The sequence below is a fragment of the Piliocolobus tephrosceles genome, chromosome 2, assembly GCF_002776525.5.
Source record: "Piliocolobus tephrosceles isolate RC106 chromosome 2, ASM277652v3, whole genome shotgun sequence".
Taxonomy (NCBI): Eukaryota; Metazoa; Chordata; class Mammalia; order Primates; family Cercopithecidae; genus Piliocolobus; species Piliocolobus tephrosceles.
Genome location: NC_045435.1, coordinates 84,068,658 through 84,081,697, shown reverse-complemented (window position 1 = coordinate 84,081,697; position 13,040 = coordinate 84,068,658). Strand labels below are relative to the sequence as shown.

Here is a 13,040-nt window from a genome sequence, read left to right as displayed (position 1 = left end):
TGCAGAATGTCTGTTCACATCCCTTGCTGTCTGTTAATGGGGTTTCCAGCCTTCCCCCATTTTTGTAGCCCCTGTAAGAACTTTTTGCTGACTAGCGATATAAATCCTTGTCAAATATTGCAAACATTTTTTTCTCATTTCATCTGGTTTTAATTTATCCTGGTTTTTAAAAAATGTGTCTGTGGGAGTTTAATTTTTATGTAGTCACATCTATCAGTTTTTTCCATTGCGTTTATTCTCAGAATGCCTCTCCTTGCTCTGAGATTAGATAAGCAGTCATTTGTTCTCTCTTGAGTTATTTTGAGATTTCAGTTTTAACATTTTCTTCTATAATCCTTGTGGCTGGGTTTTGGGGTCTGGCTAGCCCCCGGCCATGCCGGTAGCCTGAGGGGCCCAGCCCCACTTGTTGAATGGCCGCTCTCCCCGCCCCACCCACCCTGCCTGCCTGCCTGCCCGCCCTGGTCTCTCCAGGAATCGTGTTCGTTCAGGAGGAGGCCCTGGCCAGCAGCTTCTCGTCCACTGACAGTCTGACTCCCGAGGACCAGCCCATTGCCCAGGGATGTTCTGATTCCTTGGAGTCCATCCCTGCAGGACAGGTAATGCCCTCCTCCCGCTTCTGGGGACCATTCGTCTGGGGGTGGACTCTTCTGTTTGGGGTTGTGTGCAATAGGAAGTGGCCTAGCTGGAGCTGAGGCAGATGCTTCCAGGGTTTGGCGTCCTGTGCTTTGCGCCACGGTCTTTCTCTTGGACCTGTCTCTAGTTGAGTTTGTCTTCCTGACAAACCCAGTGGTTAAGGATTTATTTTCAGCCTCCCTCCTTCCCTTCCCCACCCACTTTGGTTGATGGGAACAGGCAGTTCTCTGTCACTGGGCCCAGGATGCGAGGGGGCAGGTGGAGAGGGTGGCCCTTGACCCTGTGAGCAGGCTTCCCTAGGGAAGGCATTTCAAAAGGCCCTTGTGCAGGGGCTTGTTTGGGTTTCTTCTCTGTTTCCTGGCACCCCTGGAGCCACTCGGCCCCTTCCCGCTTGTCATCCTGGTGGTCTGGGAAACAGTCTAACTCCGGCTCCTCCTCTGTGGTTGTTACTGAGGGTTCCGGAGCCCCTTCCTGTGTCCTGAGAAAAGAGAGGAGGAAAGCAAGGGTGCTTGCTGTGTGCTTGGCGAACGTGCTTGGTGCCTGGGCCTCCCTCCAGCCCCATCTCTGCAGCAGCACGAGGTTATTGCCTTGTGACACTGGGACAGTTTGCAGAGTCCTTGTCTGTCCTCAGTACTCCACAGTACTCTCCCATCACCCTTCCCTGGGCCACACAGCAAGAGATTCCCAAGCCCTAGGTCTCCCCCAGTTCACAGAGACCACTGGGAGGGACTTGCCAGGGCTGTGTCCACTGCTGGCCAGTTAGGGTCAGACCAAATTTGCAGACTGTCTACCTCGACCCTTGCATGGCACAAGGAGCAGTCAGATGCCGGATCCCTGGAGAGTGGCGAGAGGCTCTGGCCCTGGGTTGGGAGTGTGGGAATCGCAGCCCTGCTGTGTACTGGTGGAATAGCCAAGTGAGTCTCTGTCCTTGGGTCCCAGAGTGGGCCCCAGGGTAGAGTGTGGGGATGGGGAGCCTCCTCGGGGCGGTGATGGAGGGCAGAATGCCCAGCTCAGAGTCTGGCACCCAGTAAATGCCGGGGCTGGCTGCAGCAGGTGGGGACTGACTGCGTTTCTTTCTCCATCAGGCAGCATCTGATGATTTAAGGGACGTGCCGGGAGCTGTTGGTGGTGCAAGGTAAGGAAGAGGTTGGAAAGGGACCTGGGCCTGGCTGCATGGCCTTGTGCACACGCTGTGCTTGTGGGCCAGGGTGCCCAGTCAGGTGTTTTTAAAAATCCGTTCACAGGCCGGGCACGGTGGCTCAAGCCTGTAATCCCAGCACTTTGGGAGGCCGAGACGGGCGGATCACTGGGTCAGGAGATCGAGACCATCCTGGCTAACACGGTGAAACCCCGTCTCTACTAAAAATACAAAAACTAGCTGGGCGAGGTGGCGGGCGCCTGTAGTCTCAGCTACTCGGGAGGCTGAGGCAGGAGAAGGGCGTAAACCCGGGAGGCGGAGCTTGCAGTGAGCTGAGATCCGGCCACTGCACTCCAGTCCGGGAGACAGAGCAAGACTCCGCCCCCCCCAAAAAAAAAAAAATCTGTTCACAGAAGTCCTACAGAACTATTTCTTCCTCTAAAGAGACACAAGTGTGATGGACTTCTCAGTCTGTTTCCAAATTCAATACCTAAACTCTGCTCAGCACATGTTGCCCTACACCAGGGGTTGGCAAGTCAAGGCCTGTGTGTGGCCCACAGCCTGGGAGCTAACAGTCTCACTCTGAGACAGTCTCACTCTGTCGCCCAGGCTGAAGTGCAGTGGCATGTTCTCGACTCACTGCAACCCCCGCCTTCCAGATTAATGCAATTTTCCTGTCTCAGCCTCAGTCTCCTGAGTAGCCCAGACCACAGGCGCACGCCACCACCCCAGCTAATTTTTCATATTTTTAGTAGAGACGGAGATTCACCATGTTGCATGGGCTGGTCTCAAACTCCTGAACTCCAGTGAGCCACCGTGCCTGGCCAGAATGACCGTTGCTTTTTTTTTTCTTTGAGACAGAGTCTTGCTCTGTTACCCAGGCTGGAGTGCAGTGGCGTGATCTAGGCTCGCTGCAACCTCCACCTCCCGGGTTCAAGTAATTCTCCTGCCTCAGCCACCCAAGGTGCCCTCCGCCACACCTGGCTAATTTTTCTGTTTTTAGTAGAGATGGGGTTTCGCCATGTTGGATAGTTACATTCTTAAAGGGCTGTTAAAGATCTTATGGACAGGGTGGCCCATAAATCCCGAAATGTGTACTCTGACCCTTTGCAGAAGTTTACCAACTCCCATTCTACACGCGAGGGCTGCAGTGGCCAAGAAGAGCTGGAATTTTTTAAGTGTGAAGGTCCGAAGACCTGACCCAGCCCACTTCCTTGCCCCGGAGGCCACCAGGGGCGATAAGTAGATTCATGCCCTGGAGTGTTCGTTCTCTCTAGGGCTTCTGGCAGCAGCTGAATGACTTAGAAGTCCATGGAAGTGCTTCTGTTGTGGGAACTCATGTGGTCTGGGCATAGCTGTGCCGGGCACCTATGGTCCAAGCCCCTGAAAGCGTAGACTCTGACCAAACTGGCGACCCAACTTTCCAGCAGGCAGCACTGGCTCCCACCAGGGCCCTCATCCTGGGAGCTGACTTGGCTGTGTGGGAGGCTTGGGAGACCCATGGGTTGGTTTCTCAGGGTCAGGGGGTAGCAGCGGGCTCCAGAGGTGGGAGGTGGGAGGTGGGAGGGGCCCCTCCCAGCATGCTACTGACCTGGCCATTCCCTGCACAGCCCAGACCATGCCGAGCCGGAGGTCCAGGTGGTGCCCGGGTCTGGCCAGATCATCTTCCTGCCCTTCACCTGCATTGGCTACACAGCCACCAACCAGGACTTCATCCAGCGCCTGAGCACGCTGATCCGGCAGGCCATCGAGCGGCAGCTGCCTGCCTGGATCGAGGCTGCCAACCAGCGAGAGGAGGGCCAGGGCGAGGAGGAGGAGGAGGAGGAGGAGGAGGAGGATGTTGCTGAGAACCGCTATTTTGAAATGGGGCCCCCGGACGTGGAGGAGGAGGAGGAAGGAGGCCAGGGGGAGGAAGAGGAGGAGGAGGAAGAGGAGGATGAAGAGGCCGAGGAGGAGCGCCTGGCTCTGGAGTGGGCCCTGGGTGCGGACGAGGACTTCCTGCTGGAGCACATCCGCATCCTCAAGGTGCTGTGGTGCTTCCTGATCCATGTGCAGGGCAGTATCCGCCAGTTCGCCGCCTGCCTTGTGCTCACCGACTTTGGCATCGCGGTCTTCGAGATCCCGCACCAGGAGTCTCGGGGCAGCAGCCAGCACATCCTCTCCTCCCTGCGCTTTGTCTTCTGCTTCCCACATGGCGACCTCACCGAGTTCGGCTTCCTCATGCCAGAGCTGTGTCTGGTGCTCAAGGTACGGCACAGTGAGAACACGCTCTTCATCATCTCAGACGCCGCCAACCTGCATGAGTTCCATGCCGACCTGCGTTCATGCTTTGCACCCCAGCACATGGCCATGCTCTGTAGCCCCATCCTCTACGGCAGCCACACCAGCCTGCAGGAGTTCCTGCGCCAGCTGCTCACCTTCTACAAGGTGGCTGGCGGCTGCCAGGAGCGCAGCCAGGGCTGCTTCCCCGTCTACCTGGTCTACAGCGACAAGCGCATGGTGCAGACAGCCGCCGGGGACTACTCAGGCAACATCGAGTGGGCCAGTTGCACGCTCTGTTCAGCAGTACGGCGCTCCTGCTGCGCGCCGTCTGAGGCCGTCAAGTCCGCCGCCATCCCCTACTGGCTATTGCTCACACCCCAGCACCTCAACGTCATCAAGGCCGACTTCAACCCCATGCCCAACCGTGGCACCCACAACTGTCGCAACCGCAACAGCTTCAAGCTTAGTCGCGTGCCGCTCTCCACCGTGCTGCTGGACCCCACACGCAGCTGCACCCAGCCTCGGGGCGCCTTTGCTGACGGCCACGTGCTGGAGCTGCTCGTGGGGTACCGCTTTGTCACTGCCATCTTCGTGCTGCCCCATGAGAAGTTCCACTTCCTGCGTATCTACAGCCAGCTGCGGGCCTCGCTGCAGGACCTAAAAACTGTGGTCATCGCCAAGACCCCTGGGACGGGAGGCAGTCCCCAGGGCCCCTTTGCGGATGGCCAGCCTGCTGAGCGCAGGGTCAGGTGAGATCAAGCACAGCTCTCAGGGGCCCAGGGGCATGGGTCTGGCATGTGTGTGATCTCAGCATCTGCAGCTCGTGTGTGGGCTGGAGGTTGCTGCCAGAGCTGGGCCCCCTCCCCCCCCCCCCTGCCCCCCCCCCCCCCCCCACCCCCCCCCCCCCCCTTTGGTGCCAGGCTGCTCTTTATCTCAGTGCTGTAGAAGAAGCCCAGGGAAGCTGTCCTCTCCCAAAATGGGTTGGCCTAGCCTCTTGCCACCCATGCAGGGCAGGCCAAGGGAGCTGCCCCGACTTTGCCTGCCCAGTGGGAGAGCAACAGGTTGCAGCACACTGAGGCCAGGAGAGCTGTCGCCCTGGCTGGTGTGCTCCACTGGACCCAAGCATGGTCTCTAGGCACCACCCCCGCCAGGGTCACAGTCCCATGGATGGCTCTGTGGGCCAGGATCTGCCTTAGGCTTCACCCATCTCAACATGTTGCTGTGTTGTTCAGGCTGGTTTCAAACTTTGGCCTTAAACAATCCTCCCACCTCAGCCTCCCAAAGTGCTGGGATTATAGGCGTGAGCCACCGTGCCCAGCCGTGCTGTTCTGTTCTCCCATAGAGAAGCTGGTGGAGGTCCGCAGTGACCCTAGATGATGTGTGACACAGGCAGTCTCCTCACTCTGAATCTGCACATGCGATGTGAATCTTTGTTTGGGGTCCACTGTTAATATGGTGTTTTTCGGGGGATACAGCAATGACCAGCGTCCCCAGGAGGTTCCAGCAGAGGCTCTGGCCCCAGCCCCAGCGGAAGTCCCAGCTCCAGCCCCCGCAGCAGCCTCAGCCTCAGGCCCAGCGAAGACTCCGGCCCCAGCAGAGACCTCAACTTCAACTTTGGTCCCAGAGGAGACCCCAGTGGAGGCTCCAGCCCCACCCCCAGCCGAGGCCCCTGCCCAGTACCCGAGTGAGCACCTCATCCAGGCCACCTCGGAGGAGAATCAGATCCCCTCGCACTTGCCTGCCTGCCCGTCACTCCGGCACGTCGCCAGCCTGCGGGGCAGCGCCATCATCGAGCTCTTCCACAGCAGCATTGCTGAGGTAGCGGCCCGGGTGTGGGTGCTAGCTATGGCACAGCCAGTCCTGAGGGCGAGGCCAAGCTTGGCTTCAGGTCAGCCTTAGGTCCCTGGATTTTCCTGATGTCAGGGAGTCCTCAGCTGAGCTGCTCACAGCTTTGCGGACCTGGGCAGTGAGGTCCTGAGTTGCCCTCCCTTCGCTATTTGTGCTGTGCCACCACCTCCTGTGCCACTTCCAGCCCCAAGTAGACACCCCCCTCCACAGCCATCTCCCACCCGTCACTTCCTCTCTGCCTTGAAGCGTATGGACTCACTGGTGAGCCAAGAGGGGCTTCACATGTCTCCCTGTGGGAGCTGTGGGCGTGTCCCTGGTATGTGCAGGTTGCTAGGGTGGTGGAGCTGACAGGAGTGCCCCCGTCTCCAGGTTGAAAACGAGGAGCTGAGGCACCTCATGTGGTCCTCGGTGGTGTTCTACCAGACCCCAGGGCTAGAGGTGACCGCCTGCGTGCTGCTCTCTACCAAGGCTGTATACTTTGTGCTCCACGACGGCCTCCGCCGCTACTTCTCAGAGCCACTACAGGGTAGGCACAGGGCCTGCTGGGGCTCAGGAGCTTGGAGTGTGTGGTTGGGACAGGCTGGGGGTCATTCTCTGGAGCCTTCTGTGTGACTTCAGACAGCAGTCAGCGACTTGGCTGCAGTGGGCTGAGAGTTCCTTGTCTGAGGAAGGGGAGCTGTCATGAGGGAGGGGTCCGTGGCCAGATGTGAATGCAGAATGCACTGAGCCAGGGCCCAGTGACTGCTTGGGAACGGCCCCTGATGAGAAGGGGTCAGGCAGCCTCTGCCCCTGGGGCCGCACAGGAAGCCTTAGTCAATGACGTGGTGACTCCCCTGAGCTGGGTGAGGCTCAGACTCCAGACAGCATTGCCTATGGGGCCTTGTGTGGGTGGAAGCGGGAATGGCTCCTTGCCAGGCCTGGCCAGGCCAGCCAAGAGGACCTGTTCCTGCTGGACATGTTGCACCCCTAGGACCCTTGTGCTTGCCTGCCAACAACGCCTTCCTCTGTCCCTTTCTCCATCACATAGATTTCTGGCATCAGAAAAACACCGACTACAACAACAGCCCCTTCCACATCTCCCAGTGCTTTGTGCTAAAGCTTAGTGACCTGCAGTCCGTCAATGTGGGGCTTTTCGACCAGCATTTCCGGCTGACGGGTGAGTGACCCTCTGTGCTTTGTGCTATTTCAGGTGAAGGCCAGCATCACCAGTGGGCTTCCACCTTCCGTATGTGGGTAGGTTATCATAGACAGTTATCTCTGTGCTCAAGAGCCACTTCTTACCCGGGGCGGGAGGAAGCAGCTTCAGGAACTGCTGAGAGAGCAGAACTCATGCTCCAGGGCTCAGAGCAGGAGGCAGGGTGTGCGGCAAGCACTGGCCCGGACAGAAGCAGAGTGGGCCCTGGTCTTGGGCAGGATGTTTCTGACTCACACTTCCTGGGGAGAGAAAGCTAAGCTCTTTGCCTAATGCCTCTGTCTCCCCTTCCAGAAAAATGCCTAAGCTCTTCCGGCCTGAAGGAACGGCCACTTCCCAGGGCTCCATGATGCTTTCCTACGTGGGCCCTCCTGGCGCTGGCCTCTGGGCCGAGGCTTGCTAGGGACTCGGGGTGGCTGTCAGTGGCAGGGATAGGGCTGGGGAGCAGTGGCCTGTGGCCCTGACCATCCCCTCTCGTGCAGGTTCCACCCCGTTGCAGGTGGTCACGTGCTTGACGCGGGACAGCTACCTGACGCACTGCTTCCTCCAGCACCTCATGGTCGTGCTGTCCTCTCTGGAACGCACGCCCTCACCGGAGCCTGTTGACAAGGACTTCTACTCCGAGTTTGGGAACAAGACCACAGGTACCCCTGTCTAGCTCAGGCTGCAGACAGGCTGCCTGGACAGACATCACGGGCCCCAGGGTGGCCCTCTGTGCCCCAGAACCCTCTCTGCCTCTCTCTCTCTTTTCTCACTTAGCTGGCCAGGGTTTTATGTGGGGCTTTTCGATGGCAGAGTCTCCACCCCAGCAGTCCCTCAACCATCTGGCAGACACATCTCCGGTGCCTGCTCTGGGCTCCTGGCCTGTGGGCCCCATACTTGGAGCATCCTCTCCTGCCTCTCTCATGCTGGGGTCTCTCGGTTGACTTGGGGCCCTTGGTGCTCCCAGCCCCACCTTGGTGCTCCCAGGGCCGGTTCCAGGCTACAGCCCTGGTGGCATCTCTCTGCAGGGAAGATGGAGAACTATGAGCTGATCCACTCTAGTCGTGTCAAGTTCACCTACCCCAGTGAAGAGGAGATTGGGGACCTGACGTTCATTGTGGCCCAAAAGATGGCTGAGCCAGAGAAGGCCCCAGCCCTCAGCATCCTGCTGTATGTGCAGGCCTTCCAGGTGGGCATGCCACCCCCTGGGTGCTGCAGGGGCCCCCTGCGCCCCAAGACACTCCTGCTCACCAGCTCTGAGATCTTCCTCCTGGATGAGGACTGTATCCACTACCCGCTGCCCGAGTTCGCCAAAGAACCGCCGCAGAGAGACAGGTACCGGCTGGACGATGGCCGCCGCGTCCGGGACCTGGACCGAGTGCTCATGGGCTACCAGACCTACCCACAGGCCCTCACCCTCGTCTTTGATGATGTACAAGGTCATGACCTCATGGGCAGTGTCACCCTGGACCACTTTGGGGAGGTGCCAGGTGGCCCAGCCAGAGCCGGCCAGGGCCGTGAAGTCCAGTGGCAGGTGTTTGTCCCCAGTGCCGAGAGCCGAGAGAAGCTCATCTCGCTGCTGGCTCGCCAGTGGGAGGCCCTGTGTGGCCGTGAGCTGCCTGTCGAGCTCACCGGCTAGCCCAGGCCACAGCCAGCCATCACCGCCTGCCGTGTCTAGCCTGGTGGCTACTGGGGCAGGGCAGCAGGCTTTTGTGTTCTCTTAAAATGTTTTCTCCTCCCTTTGGTACCTTAATTTGACTGTCCTCGCAGAGAATGTGAACGTGTGTGTGTTGTGTTAATTCTTTCTCATGTTGGGAGTGAGAATGCCGGGCGCCTCCAGGGCTGTCGGTGTGCTGTCAGCCTCCCACAGGTGGTGCGGCCGTGCACACCTGTGTCGTGTCTGCTGTTGTGGGACCGTTGTTAACACGTGATGCTGTGGGTCTGACTTTCTCTTCTACACGTCCTTTCTTGAAGTGTCGAGTCCAGTCCTTTGTTGCTGTTGCTGTCATTGTGGGCATCTTGCTGCTAATCCTGAGGCTGGTAGCAGAATGCACATTGGAAGCTCCCACCCCATGTTGTTCTTCAAGGTGGAGGTCTCCCCTGATCCAGACAAGTGGGAGAGCCCGTGGGGGCAGGGGACCTGGAGCTGCCAGCACCAAGTGTGATTCCTGCTGCCTGTGTTCTCTATTCCAATAAAGCAGAGTTTGACACTGTCTGCATCTTCTAAATCAAGGGTCATTGGGATCCCAGCAGGGCTTCCCTCCGGGGCATGGTTGCATGGTGGAGAGAGGGTGCCCTGGAGACGCAGGAGGGTGAGGGGTTGGGGGAAAGGAAGGAGCAGCCCTCCAGGAACCAGATAGTTGGAACATGGGAGGCATGACAGGGCCATGGCCTCTCTGGACAGTGCCATACTGGCCTGTGGCTAAACCATGAGCCCAGGGCAAACAAGAAGTCTGTGAAACTCCTCAGGGCACCCCTGCCACACCAGCCGCTGCCCCTCTGCCTGAGTGCAGGGCATGCCACCCTCTTCAGGCCGTCCTGCAGGCCTTGTGTGTCAGTCACCCCGGGGGCCTAACCCCACCTGTCTCAACCCCTGTGGAGAGTAGAGGAGGGGCGAGGGGAACAGAGATCCCAGAGTCTCAGATGGCTGGTGGGGGCTGGGGCATCTCACCAAGGTAGCCCTTGAATGGCAGCAGGGGAGGCCTGTGGGGAGGTGGACCCAGGTGGTGGACAGTGGAGGGCGGGGCATGCCCATCTGTGTCTGTCTTCATGTCCCTGAAACAGGCTCGTGGGCCCCTCCCTGAGGGTTGCTTCAGGGAGCCTGATGAGGTAGGACCTGGGATTTTGGGAGCCAACCCCATGCCACACTCTTCCTCGACCCCATTCCTGCTGCCGGAGTGGGACCCATGAGCCCCGCATAATTCATCCTGGCCCAGCCAGGAGCCTCAGCCCCCAGGACCTTGGGGCCACCGGTCCAGGCAGGGCTGTGGAGAGGTGGGTGATGTGGCCAGCCTGGCTCCCACACCTGCTGCTCCCCAGTTCCCCTTGGTGCCAGCAGAGTGGGGGTCCTGCCTGGAGGACCCTGCACCCCCAGAGAGACTGTGGGTGTGGGGAATGGGGGGAAGGTCTCCCCTTGCAACCCCCATCCCAGCCAGATCTCAGAGGCCTGCCTGAAGGCCCCTCCAAACTGATGGGAGTGGAGGTGTGCTGGGGAGGAGAAAATTTCCCCAACCCGGCCTTTGCCGAAGCATTTACAGATGGCCACCGGGCTCTGGCCCACTCCTGTCTCCCCAGCTTTTACACCATCTGCAGTTGGGGGTAGTGACAGCTGGAGGCAAGGCCCACCACGTGCAGCCCCGGCACGCAGAGGCCTCAGCCTGGGCCCACTGCACCTCCCGGGGGTGCTGGCTGTGCAGGCAGCAGTGGCTTCACAGGCAGTAGCCCTGGGATTGGATTTGAAAACTGATTACCTCGGAAAAGCTACCCAGCCCCTCTGAGCCTCAGTTTCCCCACCAGTAACAGAGGGATCATAAAAGTAGCCACCTCCATTCATTTATTCCTTCTGCACGTGTGTACTGAGCATCTACTGTGCGTACCCGCCAGACAGCGCCCCTACTCTCCCACAGCTAATGTTCCAGGGGAGACAAATGGAACAAGCCAATGTCAACTGGTGGCCCGTGCTGCCAGGAGGTGGACCAGGTACAGGGCCACCTGCAGGCTGAGACCAGGGAGGTGCTCTGAGGTGGGGGCCCTTGACCTGAGACTGCACCTGTGAGAAGGAGCCAGAGTGTGACAATCTGGGGTAGCAGCACACGACGGGGGAGCTCACTGAAGGAGCAGAGAGGCCTGTGCGGCTGGAGCACACCTGGCTGGGGAGAGTCTAGAGAGACCAGCAGGCTGGAGTGGGGTTTGGAGGTGCTGCAGCAAGCTGGCTGAGCCTGGGCTGCTGAGTGGAGGGCAGATAGGGAAGGAGGGAGGGTGGATGGGGGTTGGCAGGCAGGACCAGCTGCTTGAGAGTGGCTGGGGCTGGTGAGGGGATGCAGGTCTGGTGGGCTAGCAAGGTGCCTGTAGTGAGTCAGAGCCCCATGAGCACCCTAGAGCTGGAAAGATGGAGGCAGGAACAGACAGACCCATTCAGGGGCTGCCCTGCCTTCCGCTGACCAGAACCCCCAGAGCCTCTGGATGAAACACACTGGACTCGCAGGCGGGGGAGTCGTTCACGTGTGCCTTTGGATTTGCTTCAGAACCTCTGATAGAGCCCAGGTCCTGGGGCTCATGTGGCCTGGGCTTCCAGGTTGTGATGCCAGGAGGGTCCCGGCCGGGAAGCCCTGAGCAGGGCTCAGGCCGTCCATGGGGGGTCAGTGGCCAGCACCTTCCCTTCCGCCTGCAGGCTGCTGATACGCAGGAGGAAATCCTGGCGGGTTCCTGTGGGGGTGAGCTGGCGGGGCCTCCGGGCTGCTTTTAAGGCCACTGCCCGCCCCGTCCTGCCTGCCTGTGCTGTGCCTGCCTCCTAGAGCTCATTCCCTACGCCACCAGCTGCCCTGACTCTGTCCTGGACAGCGTGCCCACCAGCCATGGCGGGGCCCCAGGGCCTCCTCCCGCTCTGCCTCCTGGCCTTCTGCCTGGCAGTCTTCATCAGGGGGCAGGTAAGTGTGAGCCAGTCGCAGGGGCATACAGTGTCTGGGCCCTGCCAGCCGGTGGTGGGAACAGGGAGGGACTGGACATGGAGGGGCATGGGCCTGGGAGAAACCGCAGCTGGCGCCTTGTCTGGCCTCTGAGCAGGCCTGGGGGCTGGCTATTGTGCCCACCTCCCCAGGCTGAGGTCTGCACCCAGCCACCCAGGGTTCAGGGGTGTGTCAGCCTGCTCTCCTCTGACTATGCCGGGCCAGGGCTCCCCAGCCTGAAGCTGAAGGGCACAGAGGCAGGCCTGTCCTGCCCTTCTGGCCCAGACGGAGGCCCAGGTCTTACGTGGCCCTTACCTGGGGGTTGAAGATGTGATCACCTCTAACCCCCGAGGCCTACAGATTCACATGGGGCACGTGTGTGCACGTGTGTGCCTGTGTCCAGCCCCACGAGTACTGGGAAGCAGAATGAGTCACTCACCCCCAGTGCCCGGGGTTGTGAGCAGCTGGCAAGGACACACTTCAGCCTCAGAGCTGCCACAGAGCAGCCACAGCCCCGGGCAGGTCCCCTTGACTCCTCACAGCCTTGGGGCAACTCCTTCTGTCCTCATGAGGAAGCCAAAGCCCTAGGATGACAGGGACAGGCCATTCCCACTCTGAAGCCATGTTCCAAACCCCTGCCTGTGACGGCCGTCCATTTGTGCTGGCGAGCAGACAGGGTCCCGGTATGCAGCCATGGCCAGCCCCTCGGTCAGGTCCCTGTGACAGGCTCCTGGCTGCAGGTCTGCTCAGGCCCCACGGTAGGGGCCTCCGGGAGCTTCTGGAAGAGCCTCCCACCCCGGTGATGGGGGTAGCCTCTCTCCTGTGAGGCCCAGCGTGTCTGCCCCTTGGGGCAGCTACCACCATCCCCATGGCACTGATGGGCAGACTAAGGTCCAGAGAGGAGAGGACTTGCCCAGGATCCCACAGGCACTCCAGCAAGGGACCCAGGCCCCCTGCCACCATCAGGCGCTTTCTCTGGGATGCCTGTGGTCCCTCCGAGAGGCAGCAGGGAGAGCGGCCTCACCAGCTTCAGGACCAGGCCAGGGCTGGGGACAGGAAGATATGAGGCTGAGAAGGTGACAGTGATGGGGGAAGAGCCAAGGGTTCCAGGGCTGTGCTGAGAGCCCTGCAGGTGAGCTCCTGCCCTCCCCTTAACTCAGTTTTGCCCTGTGTACCATGCAAGGGAATTTCAAAGGCCTCCGCCACCTCCTCATGCTCTGGGCAGTGAGGACAGAGGTCAGTGAGGGGCCTCAGACTAGAATTTTTTCCTTGTCAGAGACCTATGGCTGTGACTGCTCCTTGTGGATGGGGCTGCAGCAGT

General features: G+C 59.8%; 2 protein-coding genes across 4 annotated transcripts in view; both read left to right on the top strand.

Annotated features, from left to right (window-relative positions):
* Positions 1–9,270, top strand: part of NISCH (nischarin) — a 42,680-nt gene extending 33,410 nt beyond the window's left edge. For 2 of the 3 annotated variants that reach the window (XM_023195615.2, XM_023195617.3), the window contains 9 exons: positions 472–596; positions 1,416–1,547; positions 1,719–1,768; positions 3,382–4,782; positions 5,509–5,851; positions 6,251–6,407; positions 6,909–7,037; positions 7,556–7,717; positions 8,084–9,270. In XM_023195615.2, coding sequence (XP_023051383.2) covers positions 472–596; positions 1,416–1,547; positions 1,719–1,768; positions 3,382–4,782; positions 5,509–5,851; positions 6,251–6,407; positions 6,909–7,037; positions 7,556–7,717; positions 8,084–8,694 — 3,110 coding nt within the window. In that variant the 3' untranslated portion in view covers positions 8,695–9,270. The remainder of the gene's footprint in view (positions 1–471; positions 597–1,415; positions 1,548–1,718; positions 1,769–3,381; positions 4,783–5,508; positions 5,852–6,250; positions 6,408–6,908; positions 7,038–7,555; positions 7,718–8,083) is intronic. The other variant, XM_023195616.2, reaches the window with a different exon arrangement.
* Positions 9,271–11,543: 2,273 nt separating this feature from the next.
* STAB1 (stabilin 1) overlaps positions 11,544–13,040 on the top strand; it is a 28,455-nt gene continuing 26,958 nt past the window's right edge. The window contains exon 1 of the mRNA XM_023195653.2: positions 11,544–11,701. Within this exon, the coding sequence (XP_023051421.1) occupies positions 11,630–11,701 (72 nt within the window). The 5' untranslated portion in view covers positions 11,544–11,629. The remainder of the gene's footprint in view (positions 11,702–13,040) is intronic.